We start from the raw sequence: 18,539 nt of genomic DNA, 5'->3' as shown, positions 1-18,539 counted from the left end.
TTTAAAAATCTTAGTGTAAGTTTATTGTTTAGATTTATAAAATGTTCCACTATGAGCTTTTGTAAATCATAGTTCTTTTAACAGTGCTTGCCAAGCCAATTTGCAGCAGCCACATGAGTGAACTGCAGAGACCATCAAACCTGGTCAGAGGGCAGACAGTAATGTGAGACTTTGTCTGTCTTTGGCCACTACCACATGTGGGGGTCTCTTATTGGTCCAAGGTGTGATGACTGCCTACACACTAGCCCTGGCCCATTCATAATTGGTTTGGAATGGCTCACTATTGTGGTGGCAAATCAAAGCTGGGTATGTGTATGGTCAGGTCAATTATAAGGGACAGTTTCTGACATCAGCTGCAGCTCATTCTTCACAGCACTTTGACATCACAGAGAAGTCTGGGCAGGACAAACGGGCCCGCAGTGGGCGCTTCGATGACAAGTGCGCTTTCGGGTGGTTGAAGGGGCCTGTGTACAGTGGAAGGCTTGGGTTTGCCCTGAGATTCTCAACTCTTCTGCCTATGGCATCCTCGCAATGCAGATGTGGAAGAGTGCTGTTGCTTAACAGGGGGAGCCATGGTATTAGTGTGGGTTGGATCATTCCAGCTACCGTGCGATTGGTTGAATATAGTAGTATATCACCAACTTGACATGAGATGAACGGAGCCAGACTGGAGCACAGTATTCTGCTGCAGCGTAACAGAGGACTAAACTGGATGATGGGGGTTGATGGATCAGTGTTCTCATAGTGCAACCCATCAGTTCCCAGTTCACACTGGGGACAATGATGATCCAACCAGAGGACTGCATTCAATGTCCTTTCTAGGGCTGAATCTCAGTCACTTCTCAGCCAGTATTCCTCATGCAGTTCCACCCCACAATGTTCGAGCCATTGGGCTAGCCCTAAGAATATTACAAGTCAACACTGAGAGTTTGTCAGCAGCCAAATGCAGTATGAGCATAAACCATGGTCAGAACTTATTAGGACTTGCAGAAGGTGTGAGTTTTACTTTGCCTATATAACTACACATCACAAGCCTGTATTTATACAATCTAATAAAATATGTGTTGAGAGTGAAATGGGAGTAGCTGGATTGAACAGTGGTCAGGTCCTATAAAGGGCATCAATAAGAGATCATAACAGGTAATTTCTTAAAAATGGAGATCTACCTCTCTCATAGAACTGGAAGGGACTTTGAAAGGTCATTGAGTCCAGCCCCCTGCCTTCACTAGTCCACCTCATAGTAGCGCCATCTAAGTTGTATTTCCCTAGTTTGTTTATGAGAAGGTCATACAAGACAGTATCAAAAGCCTTAATAAAGTCAAGATATACCATTTCTACAGCTTTCCCCCTATCCACAAGGCTTGTAACCCTGTCAAATATGGTACGCCCTTGTTAGACGATGGTTACCATACAAAATGGAACTGTCTGATACTTTATTAGAGAGTATAAAATGGCATTAAAGTTATGTAGGAACAGTGAATTCCTAATCACAATTGTTCCTTGTGGGTTTTTTACCTTTTGGTAGGTTTTTAACTTGTAATATATCCTCACTATTTACTTAAAGGGGCAACTTAATGAAAGGAAACACTGATTTCTCCATTGCTTTAACTTAAATAAACTAGGCAGTGTATCAATATGGAACATACCTGCACAAATTTCTAGGAATGAAAACAGAGACACATGAATGTGCTGCCAGCAATTCATTCTGAACTATTGCTTTTAAAAATGAAGACATGAAAAAGTGGCAAAATTTGTCTTTTTTTCACTCCAGACTCATTTCCTCATAAATTCAATGATAACAGTTTCCAAAACTAACATGCACTTTGACAAATCAAACATCTCTTGCTGCTTTTCAGTACCTTTGGAGTTAGTTTCTTTTCTGAAGCACAGAAATGGCCTTCTTAAAGGTAGAAGTGATTCAAAACTCTTACCATTGAAGTTTGATGTAAAACAGAAAACATCATATCTGCTTTTATCTTTATCCCAGAACCCATAATTCCTGACTCCAGGCACTGTGTTCTTTCCTCCACAGGGCTCTCTGGGTTTGGTGATAGGGTACTGAACTGATCCATCATTGAGCCAGCCTGCATTACACCAATCCAGCCCCGACCTCCACGCCTCATACAATTGGTCAAAGGAGGCGATAACAGAATCTTGGTCCAGACAAGCTTGCTGAGCCTCGTGGAAGTTTAGGTTGTAGCGACCCAGCCGTGGAAAGTAAGGGAATACAACACCTGTATCAGAAAGGAAGAAAGAAGGCTATTAGCTGTTTAACTATATAAAAAACACAACAGAGAGAAATATCATTTACTGGTATCAAAAGGACAAATTTATGGTTAACTATGTGAGATGCCAAAATAATACAACTGCAACTAATGGTTTTATTTCTAGGAAAATTCTCTGTCAGCAAGTCAGCTTTTTGGTCAGAGAATGTTGTCTGACTATCTCCTGACACGTCAGGCTTCCTTGTCTGATAGCCTCACACTCTTTCCTTCGGGAACCTGACCAATTCTGTCTCCTGCTCTCAGCTGCAGCCTTTGTACTGACACCAGAACCTCATCCTTGCACTTTCTGACAGCATTCTGTTCTGGGGACCTTACTACCAACCACATGCAGACAAACTGCAGGTAGGTCAGAGGAAGGCAGCAGCAGTGGTTAAGGGACTGGGGGTCTTTAGAAGGAAAATGTCAAAGTAAGCAAGGAAAATCAAGAAATTATATTTAGTGGGTTTAGTTTAAGGGAACATTTAAAAGAATAGTCAACCGATCCTGTTAAACGGCTGTAGTGTGGCTTTTAGGCACAGCCCCTCCATGGAGGCAGCACAGAGAGGCATTTCCCTCTCTCTGCTACTACACCTTAGAAAGGGTGCAGCACATGCTCTCCTGCACAGCCAGACAGTTCTGCTAGCCATTGTGGAGGATTTGGGGTGCCATCTAGGGTTACCATACGTCCGGATTTTCCCGGACATGTCCGGCTTTTTGGGCTCCAAATCCCCGTCCGGGGGGAAATCCCAAAAAGCCGGACATGTCCGGGAAAATCGGACATGCGGTCGGCGGCTCGGGTGCCGGGCCGGGGGCTCGGGGGCTCAGCCGGCGGTGCTCGGGGGGGCCGGGTGCCGGGCCGGGTGCTTGGGTGCCGGGCCGGGGGCTCGGCCGGCGGTGCTCGGGGGGGCCCGGGGCCGGGGGGCTCGGCCGGCGGCTCGGGTGCCGGGTGCCGGGCCGGGTGCTGGGCCGGGGGCTCGGCCGGCGGTGCTCGGGGGGGCCGGGTGCCGGGCCGGGGGCTTGGGTGCCGGGCCGGGACGGGGGCTCGGCCGGCGGTGCTCGGGGGGGCCCGGGGCCGGGCCGGGGGGCTCGGCCGGCGGCTCGGGTGCCGGGTGCCGGGCCGGGTGCTGGGCCGGGGGCTCGGCCGGCGGTGCTCGGGGGGGGGCCGGGTGCCGGGCCGGGGGCTCGGGTGCCGGGACGGGACGGGGGCTCGGCCGGCGGTGCTCGGGGGGGCCCGGGGCCGGGCCGGGGGGCTCGGCCGGCGGCTCGGGTGCCGGGCCGGGTGCTGGGCCGGGGGCTCGGCCGGCAGTGCTCGGGGGGGCCGGGTGCCGGGCCGGGGGCTCGGGTGCCGGGCCGGGCCGGGGGCTCGGCCGGCGGTGCTCGGGGGGGCCCGGGGCCGGGCCGGGGGGCTCGGCCGGCGGCTCGGGTGCCGGGTCGGGTGCCGGCGGTGCTCGGGGTGGCCGGGTGCCGGGCCGGGTGCTGGGCCGGGGGCTCGGCCGGCAGTGCTCGGGGGGGCCCGGTGCCGGGCCCGGCCGGGGACTCGGGTGCCGGGTCGGGGGCTCGGCCGGCGGTGCCGGGACGGGCCGGGGGCTCGGGGGACGGGCTGGGGACCTGCGGTGCCGGGGGTGGGCCGCGCCTCCTCCCCCCCCCACACCCCCCCCCTTACCTTCTTCAGGCTTCCCGCGACTCAAATGTTCGCGGGAAGCAGGGGAGGGGGCGGAGACTTTGGGGAGGGGGCGGGGTTGGGGCGGGCGCGGGGGCGGGGCTGGGGGCGGGGCTGGGGCCCCTTTAAAGTGTCCTCCTTTCGGAGGCACTAAATATGGTAACCCTAGTGCCATCTTCTCCCTGTCCCCTTTTGGGTGGCTAACAGCACAGTGGGCATAGCCAGAGGGCATTCAGAGGAGTGCGGGCAGAGATTGTGGCTGGCCCAAGTGCAGGGAATACAAAGTTGTGGGATGTTTCCTCACGACACATGAGGACCAATCTGCTTAGCCTTTGAAGAGGGATACAACACAGATAACTTTTGTTTAAGAAGAAGGAGGATCTAAGTAGAGACAGATGAACCGAGGGAAGTTTTAGAATTGTCTGAACAGCAATATTTAATGACACTCATTCACCCCACTCTACCCTGTAACTTTTCTCTCGGCACTTTTTTGTTTGTTTGTTTGTTTGTTTACATGGTGTCCTTCAATAAAAAAAAAAAAATCACAGCTGGACACAGGAGAGACATGGCAAACACCATCTCAGAAGAGATCTTCCCAGCTGGCTCTGATAAAATTCAGCAAAGAGCAGAGCTAGAACTGAAGCAAAAGCATCTCAGATTTTGTTAGGGTTTCAAAACCTAACTCGGATCTGAATTTGGCAGACAAAGTTAGTCCAGGCTCTATAAGGTGAAACAAAATACCTGATCCAAACAAGATCCAGAGCTGAAGTTTTCTGCTCAGCTGTAGAACACAGTAGAGTAGGGCAGGGAGAACGTGGGGGATGAGAAGAAGCATTAGGAGAAGAGCCAAAAGGCACCAAGATTAACTAGAAATCTACCTTTCTTTTTATTCTCTCCCTATTCTTGAATTCTAGTTGCTAATTTTCTTCTCCTTCGCAAGCCTCTTTTGTTTAGGAAGCTTCAGTTATTAGCTATTCTGAACTATAAACTATGAAAATAAAGGTAATACATATGTTATTAACTATGCTATAATAAGGTATACATATTCTACATGTTTAAATTCATTCTGGATCTCTTTTTCCACTTGGTCTTGTTATTAATTTTACTCTAGGGATGCCCAAGGAATGAACCACTGAGGGTAACACTGGCAATTTACCAGAAACAAGGATTGTATCTATTCTGCATATAAATGTCAACAGTCCAAGTCAGGTCCACAAGCAGGCATGAAAAAAAAAGCCTCATTTCCAGAGGGGCTGAGCACTCAGACCATCCCGTGACTATTGCTGAAGTGATTTTAGGACCTTTAGGTAATGTGTGCTGCTGTAAAACATAATTTTATTTAAGTGGCTAACTATGGATTTAGATGCTTAATATTTCCACTCGCATTTAATAATTTTGGCTAGGTTTTAACACATAAATATGCACACAATTGTAATATTAGCTTGTGGGTGTAGCTTCCTCAACAGATTAGAAGTTGCTTTTTGTTAGAGTTCATCTACAATAAAAACCTGCAATTGATTAAACTGACTTCCCTCTGCAGCTACAGGGAGAGGCTGGCTAAGGGTGATTTACATGACAGTTTAGGCTGGACTTGTCCTGTGATCCATGCTTTGTGTAGCTCCGCTTTACCCTGTATTTAATTGTTATCTACTACTGCTGTGCCTTCTTTCCCTATAGCTTTTAATGTTGAATTAATAGGGATGACCTGTATTACGAATCTCTCTACTGCTGCAGCTACTCTTACTACGCTTTTGTGCACTAGTTAGTTACCCAGCATCTTTAGCTTCAGTTCTTGTCACCAATCTCTATACGACAATCCATTACATACATTTTTGGATGGAGCAAAAGACCATCCTGAAGGTTACATTTTTCTACAGCTGGAAATGGAATCAAAAACTCCTGACTTATAGGACTATAACATTTCCTCTCCATAACAGTAATAAATTCAATTTAGACTTTGGGGAAAGAGAAGACAGTTCCTAGTGTATTTGTCTTTTTCTGTCTATGGATACCTCTTTGGGCTCTTTAAATACCACGTAACTCTGATGCTGGTAAGAGACTGGCATGTCCCCACCAAATGTAGAGGTCATGATAATTCTCATCTTTAGCCTTGCCCCTGATTCACTAAGAAAAACTGCACTGTGATTTCCCTTCCCCCCTCCTCTTTTCCATGTCACCATGTCAAATGTAACTCCAAGACAAAAAACATGGTGACCACACTATCTATGCCGCCAGTTGCTTCTACCACCCAACCAAGGGATTCGTCTTTGTAGGAAGCTTATTTGCAACAGTCTACCTTAATCCTCAAGGACAGGGGTTGGCAACCTATGGCATGCGTGCCAAAGACGGCACGCGAGCTGATTTTTAATGGCACGCTGGAGCCTGCCGGGACTCCAGCGTGCCATTAAAAATCCTGCCCAGCCCGGCCTGCTCTTCTCTGCCCTCCGCTCCCCCCACGGGGGCAGGGAGCAGAAGCATAGCTGTGTGCATGGGGTGGGCAAATGACCCCACTCTCCCAGCACGGCAAGCCGCGGGGTCCGCGACCCTAGGCTGGAGCGCAGCAAGCTGCCGGCCCCTCCCGCACCTTCTCCCCTCCCCTGGAGCTCTGCCGTCGTGCGCGCAGCGCTCTGGGGGTTGGGGCTGCGTGCTCCCGCAGGGTAGTGTTTGGCTCCGCGGGGAGGGAAAGACGCTCCCCGCTCACCCGGAGCCCTGCCGCCATGCGTGTAGAGCTCTGGGGGCCGAGGCTGCGCACTCCCGCAGCGCAGCTTATCAAGCTGTGCGTGGAGCCTCATGGTAAGGGGTCCGGGGCTGGGGGGGGTTGGATAAGGGATGGGTGTGGGGGCAGTCAGGGGACAGGGTGGGTTGGATGGGGGGGTCTCTGGAGGGGGCAGTCAGGGAGCAGGGGGGGTTGGATGGGGCATGGGAGTCCCGGGGTCTGTCAGGGGGCGGGGGGTGGATAGGGGTCAGGGCAGTCAGGGGACAGGGAGCAAGGAGGGTCCGGGGGGGGCAGTTAGGGTGGGGGGTCTCTGGAGGGAGTGGTCAGGGGACAAGGAGCTGGGGGGTTAGGAGTTCTTAGGGGGGCAGTCACCCAACCCTCTCCCCTGAGCCCTGACCCCCACCCACGCACACTCTGCCCTGAACCCCGCACACACCCCAGACCCCAGCCCTGAGCCCTGTACCTCCCTCATACACACCCAGCCCTCTGCTTGACTCCTTCATCCCACCCCCACAACCCTAACCCTGACACCTGCACCGCCCCACATCCCCAACCCCCCTACACCCCATACACCCGCCACATCCCCATCCCCACCCCCACCCGGAGCACCAAATGGGAGCTCCTGCACCCCCCCCCCCCCCACATTCCCATCTGCATCCCTCGCACCAAATGGGAGCTGCCCAGGTAAGTGCCCCACACCCGAACCTCCTGCCCCAACCCTGAGCCCCCTTCTTCATTTTAGCTCCTGGCCCGACCCTTCACCCCCAGCCCTGTGCTCAGTGCACTGCCACCCTCAGCTCAGTGCAGACAGAGGAAGAGAATGGCCAGAACCAGGGAGAAGGTAGGTAACCACTCAGTGGGCTGAGTGGGCCGGTGGCATAAGATCAACATTTTAATTTCATTTTAAATGAAACTTCTTAAACATTTTGAAAACCTTGTTTATTTTACAATACAACACTAGTTTAGTTATATAATATATAGACTTATAGCACGAGACCCTCTAAAAAACATTAAAATGTATTACTGGCACGCAAAACCTTAAATTAGAGTGAATAAATGAAGACTCGGCACACCGCTTCTGAAAGGTTGCCGACCCCTGCTCTAGGAGTTCATCATGCCAACTAGTAGGAACATTGATATGACTTGTGGAAGGCCAGGGCCCCAAATCTGTACCTATACTGACCTCAGTGGTGCAACTCTTCACTTTGGTGAAGCAGGTTAGAAATCCGTTTCTACGTTTACAATACTAGAGAGAGACAAGCTTACAAACTCTCTCTCACCAACACAAGTTGGTGTAGTAAAAGCTATTACCTCATCCACCTTCTCTTTCTAATATCCTGGGAGCGACACAGCTACAACAACACCGTTTATAATACTGTCAATATAGCACCTTTCATAAGTACTCAATTCACTTAAATATACACTCTCAAAGAACAGCTTTTCTTCGCGCTACATCTGAAGAAGAACATCAAGAAGAACCAAGGCCACTTCAGGTCACTGTTGAAGATATTTGTAATTGAATGACAGACCCACAATTGCACTTGTTCTATGATTCTGTACTTATTAAATCAGAGTCCTGAGAACTGGTAATTGTAATGGAAATTAGAATGAGTCCACAAACTTAGCATGACAACTATTTGAAGTAATGCACATTTCAATAAACACACCTGTGTTTGTTTGAATGATCACATCCTAGTGCACAAACACAGGCTTTGGCTTTTACTGCAAGCTTAGTCAAATAAATATTTAGAAAGAGAAAAAGGGAAAAGGAGCACAGTTGGGCTCAGTTCCTTAAAAGTATCCCGGCATCTAATTCCCATTTATTTTAATGGGAGTGAGGTGCCTAAATACCTTTGAGGATTGGACTTTAGTGCTGAGTTTCTCTCCATAAAATTCACCCCTTTTGTGTAGAAGTACTGTTGCTCACATGATATGCAAGTTCACCGACTAATCTGTGACACTACAATACAGAACTGTATTTCCTGCAATACTTCTGCCTATGGTGAGCGTAGGAAAGTGCTGAATCACTTACTGATTCTCAGGGGGGCGGGGGCTGTAATTAGCTAGGGATGAGCAATATCAAATTCACCCAATAATATGAATATTGGTACTATTCAGACAGATCTTTGGCTCATAAACATTCACAATGTACATTCAAACCCCTATTAAACTCAGTGCATTGAAGACCACTGACCACAACACTCAACTGGTGGCTACATTCCTCCATCCTTCTTTAATCCCATCTTCCATCTGGGGTCTCGAGATACCAGTAAAAGAAAGCCTATTACTTTTACTCTTTATTCTGGCTCAGAAATGCTTTATTTACACATGTATTAAGGGATGGGATTTTTGATCAAGCTTATGGGAGCTGGATGCCCAAATCCTATTGAAAATCAGTGGGAATTAGGTGCCTAAGGACCTTTTGCAAAATCCCATCTTAAATGGACAGGCCTGTTTGAGACGTGGGAAGGCCAATTATATTTGTGCTTCTAATGTAATACAATATTTCTAAATACAAACCCAGTATTAGCCTTCTGTGTCATGCTCTTATTGTAACGAAGGGCAGTTTACACTAGTCACCCTTGAAACCATCACAACTGTACCTTACATAATAAAGTAACCTTAAATAGGACTGTTATGACAGCAGTTAATAGGAGTAGTGGATCTACTGAGAGACCATTATATGCATTCAGTAAGCTTGTACGAGTGATCATTTACAGGCAGAAGTAGACAGCACAAAATTCTGTTAGCCCAGATGGGGGTGGGAGTGTGGAGAGGCTGTCCATAGCCAGAGTAAAGAAATAGTCTTCCTTTAGTTCTAGTCTAAACAGAAAAGCAAGGCTTCCTGTAGCCAGAGTCAACACAGATACAGTAAAGCTCCCTATATACTGTACAGCAGGGAGCAATCTTACACTGGCAGGGGGATACACTGGATGGCTTAAGCAGCATTTTCCACTTCATGTTTTTATAATTCAGAGTGAACACAGAAACTCCTTCTCTCTCCTTCAGAATCCAGCTCCGTCTCCCAGTCTGCTATACTTTTTGGGGTGCTGGGTTTTCTCACACTGCTCCAGGGATCCCAGATGATCTAGCCATCATTGGGCAGCCAGTTCATCAAGTGGCTCCACTCTCCTGTAATCCTGGCAGGTTTTGTGGGAGAGTGTGTGCCAGATCCTTTCACCTCAGCAACGAAATGTATGGAATTCTTTATTTGACTTGCATAACAGCTCAGCAGAGATGCAAAGTGGGACTTGTTTGGTTAATAGGCGGAAGCTTTATGAACTGCATGAAAGGGAATTCATTGGAAGCTAAGCTAAACTTTTCTTTTGGAAGTAGTCTAGATCGCATATAATATAAACCATATTTCAATTTCAATGGGTATTAAAAGCCAGACTCTTATGAATACATTTCCAGTGTGATGTATGGAGATTTAGCAATGCCAGTGGTTCCCAAACATGTTCCGCTGCTTGTGCGGGGAAAGCCCTTGGTGGGCTGGGCCGGTTTGTGTACCTGCCGCATCCACAGGTTCGGTCGATCGCGGCTCCCAGTAGCCGCGGTTCTCTGCTCCAGGCCAATGGGAGCTGCTAGAAGCGGCGCGGGCCAAGGGATGTACTGGCTGCTGCTTCCAGCAGCTCCCATTGGCCTGGAGCAGCGAACCCCGGCTACTGGGAGCCGCGATTGACCAAACCTGCGGACGTGGCAGATGCACAAACCGGCCCGGCCCACCAGGGGCATTCCCTGCACAAGCGGCGGAACAAGTTTGGGAACCACTGAGCTATGCTATTCCATTTATTTCAAAAGCAGTTACTCATAAAATTTAAGGCCAGAGGAGACCACCAGATCATCTAGTCTTCCTCCTGAATATCACAGGCCACCAATATCACACAGTACACGCACACTAAACCCAGCAACTAAAATTAGACTAAAGCATTACAGCCTGCAAGATATTAAACTATTATGTGCCACAGGCAGAGAATAGGAGGGATCGAAGTGCACCAGTATCCGAGGCATTTGCAATGTCAAGGAATTGATTAAATGACATATACCCAGATAATCTCAACAAGAAATCTGCACCCACATGCTTCAGAAAAATGCTAAAAAATTCCAAGGTTACTGCCAAGCTGACCTGGAGGAAAATTCCTTCTCGACCCCACATATGATGATCAATTTTAGACCTTGAGCATGTGAGCAAGAACCAGCCAGCTATACACCTGAGAGAGAGAGAATGCTTGGTACTACATCAGTGCCCTGAACCACCCCATCCAGTGTCCCATCTCCAGCCATGGACATGCCTCGTGCTTCAGAGGAAGGAGACAAAAAAAGGTCCCAAATGCTCTGAAGGGCTGGAAGGAGAATCCCTGCCTGACTCCTGAAGGTAGGGTGACCAGATAGAAAGTGTGAAAAAACCGGGACGGGGGTGGGGTGATAATAGGCGCCTATATAAAAAAAGCCCCGAATATTTGGACTGTCCCTATAAAATCGGAATATGTGGTCACCCTACCTGCAGGTGACCGGCTGAAGTTCTGAAGCATGAAATTTAGAATGTAGCATATAAAGCGGAAGGGACTCCCAAAGCTCGCAAGTCCTGCTTCCCACCATGAGAAGAAACCTCTTCATACAATCCCAATCATACATTTGTCCAGCTTTCACTTAAAACTAATTAAGTTGTTTGCCCCAACAATTCCCATTAGGAGGCTGTTCCAGACCTCACCCTTCTGAGGATTAAAACCTTCTTCTAATTTGTTCATGAGCAGTTTAATGCCTATTTGTTCTTGGGACAGTTTTGTCCATTAGCTTAAATAGCTCTTCACCTTCCCTGGTGTCTACCCTGCAGATGTATTTATAGCGTAATCATATCACCTCTCAGCCTTAATTTTGCTAGACTAAACAAGCCAAGCTCTTCCAGTCTCTTCTTATAAGATAGGACCCCCTTTCCCCTGATCATCCTAGCAGCAGTTCTCTGCCCTGTTCCAATATGAATTCATATTTCTTGAACATTACTCCTGAGGGAATTCTGCGATAAAAAAATAAAAACCCTGAGCACATTTTAAAATTCTGCAAATTTTATGTTATTAATTAATTAATTAATGTGGAGGCTCCAGCATGGCAGTGGGGAGCACAGGCCACTGGCTGAATGGAGGTGGGAGATCACTCAGCAGCCCTCCCTCTCCTGCCCCAGGACATGAACCCAGCGGTGAGTCTGCACCTGACCCTGACATAGTGCAAGGGCTGGGCCTGCCCCAGAAACAACCCAGGGCCCTGCCCCTCTGCGCCAGGTACACCAGGTGTGGGCAGGCAGGCTCAGCCTGGCAAGAGCCAAGTGTGGAGTGGCTGGGGGGGGAGAGAGAACCAGGTGTGGGGTGAAAAAGTTCTGGGTGGGGCAATCTGGGGGCAGGTGGCTTAGTAGGAGGGTCCGTGTGTGTGTGCGGGGGGAAGGAGCTGGATGCACAAGGGCTCATTGGGAGAGGTTCAGGGGCAATGGAACTCTGCAGGGGGATCCGGGTGAAGCTAATTGGGGCTCAGTGGGGGGGAGGGGCAGGTGCAGCTGGCTGGGGCTCAATGGGATGGGGGTTCAGGTGTGGGGACTTGTCAGGGTGGTTCAGGTGCATAGGGGATGGGGCTCATCGGGGTTGGGGTTTGAGTGGGGGGGCTCAGTGGAGGTGTGGTCTGGGTTCAGGGGTGGGGGGATCCAGCTGCAGGGTGCTGGGGCTTGGCAGGAGGGTCTGGATGTAGGGCAGTGGAGTTCAGCAGCTGGGTAGTCTGGGTGCAGGTGTGGGGATCTGGATGCAGAGGGTAAGGCTCGGCATGGTGGGGATTTTGGTACGGGGAACTCGGTGGGGAGTTCTGGGTACGGGGGGTGAGCTCAGCGGGGGGCCCAGTGGGGGGGGAGTTGGGTGCAGGGGGGTGAGGCTCAGCAGGGGGGTCTGGGTATGGAGGGGTCCAGATGCACAGTAGCTGGGTGGATGGGGGAGCAGCTCACCATATAGTGACACCTCCTTCTACAGCTGAGGAGTGATGGGGGCAGGAAGCAGGGGGAAGAAGCTTCCTGCAGCCAGGGGAGGTTTCTGGGGGAGGGTCTGCCTCAGCCCTGGCCACTTCATGCTGGGGAAGTGTGCTCCTCCCCTACTCCCAGCCCAGCCTGGACTAGCAGCTGAGCCCAGCACAGGATATTATCCACCAGCTGGGGCATCCCCAGCCAGATGTGGGGGGTGGAGCTTGATGGAGTGGGAGTTCAAGTGTGGGGGATTCTGTGCAGGGGTGGGAGTTCTGGGTGCAGGGGTGAGGCTTAGCAGTGGAGTTTGGATATGGGGATTCTGGATGTATAGGGTTTGGGGAGACAAAGAGTGGGTCTGACCTGGCCCCACATGGGTCTGACCTGGCCCCCACATGGGTCTGAGCATAAGTAGCCCCAGCCCTCCCCTCCCCCCCAGTAATTTACCTCTCTACTGGCCGCTCAGTGTGCCCAAAAGGATGCACCCGTGCTGCTGGGCACGGGTGCATGACTACTCCTGCGGCTTCCCCTTGCTTCCCCGTCAAAAAGTAATTTTTCTGTGGGGAAGCAAAGAAATCTGTGGGGGACATGAATTCTGCGCAGTGGCACAGAATTCCCCCAGTAGTAGAGCATGGTTGATCAAAAGCAGTTGTCCGATTGACTATATATATGCATGCACAGTAGTGAAACTCTAATAAGCAATAATAATAACAATATATATATTTCTTTGCAGTAGCTCCCATGATGTGATAGGTGCTGTCTAGAAATACAAAAAGGGATGGGCCAGAGAAGGGGAACAACAAAAGGGATTTTCTGTGCAAACCCAACAAAATTCACTACAGAGAGACAAAGTGGGTGAGGTAATCTTTTTATTGAACCAACTGGGTCCAATAAAAGATTACACCTACCTTGTGTGTCTAATATACTGGAACCAACACGGCTACAGCTACACTGCAAACAAGATTCACTATAGGCAGCATCACAGAAGTGGATTTTTAATATTATTTTAAAGTAGTTTGTGGGTGTGTGAATTTAAAAGTATACATACAGAATAATATTTATTCCAATTACAGATCCACTGTCAGCTAGACATAAATTAAGAGGAAAATATTAAAATACTACTGTTAGTACAGGGTGCCAGAGTAGAGTAATGAAAATGTGAAGAGCTCAACTGGACATTATTACATCTACATTAAAACATAGCTAGGGCCCTACCAAATTCACAGCCGTGAAAAACATGTCACAGACTGAAAAATCTGGTCTCCTCCATGAAAGTTGGTCTTTTGTGTCCTTTTACCCTATACTATACTATAGGGTAAATTTATACAAAAGTACACAGTGTTTCTCAAAGTGGGGTCCTGACCCAAAAGGGACTGCATGGGTATTGGGCGGGGGGGGGGGGGGGGAAGAGGTGGAGGAGGGAGTCACAATATTGCCACCCTTACTTCTGCTCTGCCTTCAGAGCTGGGCAGCTGGAGAGTTTGGTGTATTGCCAACCTTATTTCTGTGCTGCTACTGATCACTGCACTGCTCTCTGGCCACCCAAATCTGAAGGCAGCACAGATGCAAGGATGGCAATACTACGGACCCCTCCCCCCCAACACAACACACACACACAGTAGCCTTGTGTGCCCCCCTCCCCTTGGGTTGGGACCTCCCAGTTTGAGAAATGCTGATTTAAGGGCTTTACATGTTTATATTTTGCTGTTTTTAAATACATATTTATGCTTTGTTACAACACCATGACATTTAAGATTTAAATATATGAAACCATGAAATTCAAGATTTTTAAAACGCTGTGACCATGAAATTTACAAAAATGGACCATGAATTTGGTAGGGCCCTAAATATAGGGGAAGCGCTGAAGTAAGGAACATTAAATGTAAGCTTAGAGCCATCCAGTTTTTGCTTATAAGGAATGTAATAATACCTAGATTTTATACAGTGCTATTTGTCAGTTGGTCTCAAAGTACTTTTACAAAGGAAGTAAGGCTCATTATTTCTATTTTACAGATGGGTAAACTGAGGCAGAAAGCAGTGAAATGACTTCCTCAAGGTCAGCCAGCAGGCCAGTGGCTGAGCCAGGAATATGACCCAAGCCGCCTGAGTTCCAGACCCTGTGCTCCACCTGACTACACTGCTCCTGAGAGCAGGCAGAAAATATTAATAACGTTTAATAAAGTGGAGTCAATTGACTTAAGTGCCGTTCTAAGTGATACTGAAATGCTATCCATCCATTCTTGGGTGTATTCAGTTTTGTCCTGTTAAAATGAAATAGAATGATATATAGTACAGCAAGCTGTTTAAAAATGTATATCAATTATTAAAAGAATTTATTTACATTGCTATTTGAAAGCTAGGATTGAAATATTGTCCAATTACTATGGATAGTTTAGTTAAATATGTTTCCAGGAGTCCAATATGTCTACAGGAACAAAAACACTAATCTGAACTGAAGTAGAGGACAAGGTCGCTGACATGATAAATACACCTTCACCTAGCCAAAGCTTTAGTGTTTTGTACAGTGAACTAACAGTGAAGTGATCAGCGTTTTTGTACTGCCAGGGGCATTCCTGGAAATAAATGTTTTGTCTCTCTGCCAATTAGCATCCTTGGGCTAGCATTGAAGGACACTGCACTACTGACGTGGAGCCTTCCGACTTTGAGGCTATGTCTACACTACCCACCAGATCGGCAGGTAGTAATCGATCTATCGGGGATTGAGATGCGATAAATCGATCCCCGAATCGACGCCCGTACTCCACCTCAGCAGGAGGAGTAAGCGGAGTCGACGAGGGAGCCGCGGCAGTCGACTTACTGCCGTGAGGATGGCCAGGTAAGTCGAACTAAGATACTTTGACTTCAGCTACGCGAATAGCGTAGCTGAAGTTGTGTATCTTAGATCGATTCCCCCCACCCCTCCCCAGTGTAGACCAGCCCTATGATTGACCTTACTATTTGTAGCAGCTGTTGAATGTTAGGGTAGCAAAGGATGGGCTGATACCCTTTTATTTCTCCCCAAGAAACTGATTTGCTGTGAAGAGATCTCTTTTGCATTGTACATGTACATACAACTGCAATCAGAGCCTGCACTGTGAAAAATGCAGATGAGCTGAGAAATGAGTATGGAGGAATGCAAAGGGACAGTATGAGGATTACAACACATTAAATACATGCTCACTTGAAAAGTAAGTGTGTTTAATCAAACTTAATCTGGTTAGGAGAAACTATTGTCATTTTCATAACAAACGGAAAGTGTATCTTGGTTATTAAGCAGCTATGTTTGGTAGATCAATAACTATTTTTTTTTTACATATTGAAAACTTCCAAATATTGATCTAGTTAATTCAGAAAGTCCACAGCTCTGTGTACATGTACAAGCGTTTTTATGTACAGGTATGATTGTAGAATCCTGACTCACACAAGAACTCCCATTCATTTATCTAAGTGATGACTTCATGCACGCCTCTTACAGTGGTTGTTAGCGAGCTGGAACCCTTTTCAGTTTAAATAACAGGGAACTAGTCAACTTTCAATTCGAAGGAGCTACACTGATTTGCACCAGCTGATTTCAAATTTGTACTATGATGAAGAATACTTTTTAAGGACAGATAATTAGGGGTGAAATCTTACCCTGACTCTGGCCCCTTTACATTCAGTAAAAGGTCTGGAGTGGTGTAAAGAGGTCCTAAAAACTCCATATCCATATAAGAACGAATTCTCCCCAGTGATGGCACTGCAAAAGACAGCTGTAAAGCTGTCCTTCGAGGATCTTTTGCTAGCCATGCTAGCCAAGGGACACACTTGATACGGGCAGGATGACCAGATAACAAGTGTGAAAAATCAAGAAACTTTTTTTTTCGGGGGAATAGTTGCGTATATAAGACAAAGCCCCCAATATAAGGACAGTTCTGATAATATCGGGATGTCTGGTCACCCTAAATATGAGGTGGAGGGTGATTGGGGCATGTTGGGGGGTCAAACCTCAGCAGGCAATGATTCTGGGCAGCATTTAGAGTAACCACCTTTGTTGGATGGAAATAAGGGAAAACCAAGTGAAAATAAGGGACAATGCTTTATTTTAAAGGGACGTTTTAGGGAAACACCATTTCCCATAGCATATCATATATTTTTCTCTCAAGTGTACATTTCTACTGCCCTCAAGTATACAATGCAATTATCATAAGCGTCAATTCAGTGTTCAACATGGTACTTAGTATCAGTTTTAATACCTCTCAATACATCTTAAAATAAGGGCGGTATGGTCACCCTAGGAGTACTGTGGCCTATACAGCAGCCCAGGAAGGGCCCTCATGGTTGTGTAAGGGAAGGGGAGAGCACAACTATCTTTTGAAACTACCATAACCCCTCTTCCCCATGGGCTGTGAGCCTCTCAGAGGCTCATCACAGAATCTCACCCTAGGTATCAGTCAGAAAGGATTTGACTTTCTTTGATCAATAGTGCATATAAACTGAACCTGATATATCACTTCAGTGATTCATGTCATAATCAGAACAGCTGCACTGAGCAGCTAATACAATATTTCCTTGTACAAAGATGTGACTTGAGTATATGGATGCCACTGGCAAAAGGATAATATAAAGCCAAATGCCTTTTGCCTCCTACTCATTTTTTCTCTCCACTCAAAAATGAGTTTTAGTTGACTTAACCTGTATACAAGTTTAATTTTCTCTAACAAAGAATTACATTCTTCTGTGAAATTGAAGAGATAGAGACTAATAATAATGATGGGGTGAAAAAATGTAAGTTGAATACTTTTGCCTTTCACAATGGCATGGAAGCTATGTGGGTTTCTCTGTATTGACAAATGGAATGCACCAGGAGTTGACAAATGAACATGGAGAACTAAGGCAAGGCCATTTAACATATCTGGCTTCAACAGAGAGATAGTTTTACTAGCAAATAAAATAAATACCAAAGCATACAATAGACCACTGTGAAGGTCAAGAATTCACATCCTTCATTGATTTGCAGGTGCACAAGTCAGATATTTTTCTAAACAGTGTCAGGAGATAACTTGGCATCTGTAAGGGTCTTCTCTCAGACACACACCTGGTGGCATGTATGGACAGCAAGGAGGCATCCACAAAAACAGACACAGCGCTCTTGAATGTAATTTTTCAATTCACTACGCAAATCAGTATTGAATACCTTGGAAAAAACAGGGTCAAGTCTGATCTCATTTACACCAGTGAAAAATCTGATGCAATTCCATTGATTTACCCAAATATATGAGATCAGAATTTGCTGTGCTTTATTTATAGCACAAAAAACCTTAAGGCCCATTTCACAGATCTTTCTATTTTATTGGTATGTTAAACTCACTGTTTGCAACAGCCCCATTGAGGGAAATAACTACTGACTACATGTAGCAGATGCTTTTGCAGATCACTTGCAAATGTATTTTATAGCAGTATTTAATTCTAGAGCTGGGAAAAAATATTCAACTTTACCAATATTTAATGACAATTTTGGCATTTCTTAGGCCTGGTCCACACTAACCCCCCACTTCGAACTAAGATACACAACTTTAGCTACATGAATAACGTAGCTGAAGTCGAAGTACCTTAGTTCGAACTTACCGCGGGTCCACACGTGGCAGGCAGGCTCCCCCATCGACTCCGCGTACTCCTCTCACGGAGCAGGAGTACTGGCATCGACGGCGAGCACTTCCGGGATCGATCTGGGATCGATTTATCGCGTCTAGACAAGACGCGATAAATCGATCCCAGAAGATCGATTGCTTACCGCCGGACCCGGAGGGAAGTATAGACCTACCCTTAGGAAACTATTGAAACATATTCCCTCTTCACGTCCTTTTGGTTAAGTGAATGGCAGAAAGCTTTATAAAATATGACTTTACTCTGTCTATGGTAGTAATTCAT

General features: G+C 47.3%; 1 protein-coding gene across 6 annotated transcripts in view; it reads right to left on the bottom strand.

The window, feature by feature from the left end:
• HAPLN1 (hyaluronan and proteoglycan link protein 1) overlaps positions 1–18,539 on the bottom strand; it is a 92,899-nt gene that overhangs the window by 10,324 nt on the left and 64,036 nt on the right. For all 6 annotated transcript variants that reach the window (XM_054033166.1, XM_054033165.1, XM_054033167.1 and 3 more), the window contains one exon: positions 1,932–2,234. In XM_054033166.1, coding sequence (XP_053889141.1) covers positions 1,932–2,234 — 303 coding nt within the window. The remainder of the gene's footprint in view (positions 1–1,931; positions 2,235–18,539) is intronic.

This window comes from Malaclemys terrapin, chromosome 6, assembly GCF_027887155.1.
Source record: "Malaclemys terrapin pileata isolate rMalTer1 chromosome 6, rMalTer1.hap1, whole genome shotgun sequence".
Taxonomy (NCBI): domain Eukaryota; kingdom Metazoa; phylum Chordata; order Testudines; family Emydidae; genus Malaclemys; species Malaclemys terrapin.
This window is presented reverse-complemented; position numbering and strand designations above follow the sequence as displayed.